At 50.1% G+C, this 1,249-nt stretch overlaps 1 protein-coding gene across 1 annotated transcript; it reads right to left on the bottom strand.

Annotated features, from left to right (window-relative positions):
- Positions 1-286: 286 nt before the first annotated feature.
- LOC139881833 (uncharacterized) lies at positions 287-916 on the bottom strand. The gene has a single exon (XM_071866238.1). The coding sequence runs from the start codon at positions 914-916 to the stop codon at positions 287-289; it is 630 nt and encodes a 209-aa protein (XP_071722339.1).
- Between the last annotated feature and the right edge of the window lie 333 nt (positions 917-1,249).

Below are 1,249 nucleotides of genomic sequence, written 5' to 3' on the forward strand. Positions count from 1 at the left end.
TGATTTTCAAAGCCAGTGCTCCTCTTCCTAAATGTTGTCCGCAAGTCCCCTCGTGGGTTTCCTGGAGCACGTACTCAGCTTCGTCTGGTGTCAGACATTTGAGCAATGGTAAGGAGAGCGAGCGTCAATATAAGACTCCATCGATGATGGTGTAATGGGCAGCTCTGCACGTTAGCCGTCTGGCCTCGCTCGGATCGTCCGGCAAGGTGCCTTGTGAGATGTACTCCATTTTAAGGGTCATCCAATTCACTTGCTGATATATAGGGGTCGCTAAGGGCGTGTTGATTCATGCCGAGTCCAACACTTTGCTATAGACAGGCCTATTGAATTCCTCAAGATCTCCGGAAGCGAGCTTTGACAAAAGATTAGTGTCGGCATTTTCTTCTCTTGATCCATGCACAACCCATGACCGTTCGAATTGACCTAGTAGGTTTCTTGCTGCGGCCAGACACTTAGCCATTCTAGGCTCTCGGGCAGTATAATCCCCGGATACATGGTTGACCACCAATTGAGAATTGATGTGGACGCGGATTCTCTTTGCTCTAAGTCTTCTAGCAAGGGTGAGGACGGCGAGCATCGCCTCATACTCGGCCTCATTGTTGGTGGTGTCAAAGTTCAAGGTCATGGCATATTCTACCTTGAAGTCGTCTGGGGTGTAGAGGACTACTCCGGCTCCATTTCTCGACTTATTTGAGGCGCCGTCAAAGAACGTTCTCCAGTATTCTTCATCTGGACCTCCTTCCACGGGCGGAGTTGTAGGGATGTCAACCGATGTTCCTTCGGTATCAACCATTTCTGGCTCCTTGTCTGGCATGGTGCACTCCACGATGAAGTCTGCCAGGGCTTGGCCTTTGATGGCTGGCCGAGAATGGTAAGATATATCGAATTCGCTTAACTCTACTGGCCAATTGATCATGCGGCCGCTGGATTTGATGTCATGGTGGATTTTCCTCAAGGGTTGTTCGGTGAGCACTCAAATGGGGTGTGCTTAGAAGTACGACCTTAGTTTTCAGGCGGCCGTGACTAGAGCCAGTGCGAATTTCTCGACTCGAGAGTAGCGGACCTCGGCCCCCTTGGACAATTTTGCCGATATAGTATATAGGCTTTTGACCGGCCTTCTTCTTTCACCAAAATAGCGCTAGGGCCACAGACGAGATGGCGAGGTAGATGAACAACGGTTCTCCCTCCTTCAGCTTCGCCAAGAGGGGTGGTGAAACTAAATATCGCTTTAGCTCTAGGAAGGCTTCTC

This window comes from Rutidosis leptorrhynchoides, unplaced genomic scaffold (assembly GCF_046630445.1).
Source record: "Rutidosis leptorrhynchoides isolate AG116_Rl617_1_P2 unplaced genomic scaffold, CSIRO_AGI_Rlap_v1 contig201, whole genome shotgun sequence".
Classification (NCBI taxonomy): Eukaryota; Viridiplantae; Streptophyta; class Magnoliopsida; order Asterales; family Asteraceae; genus Rutidosis; species Rutidosis leptorrhynchoides.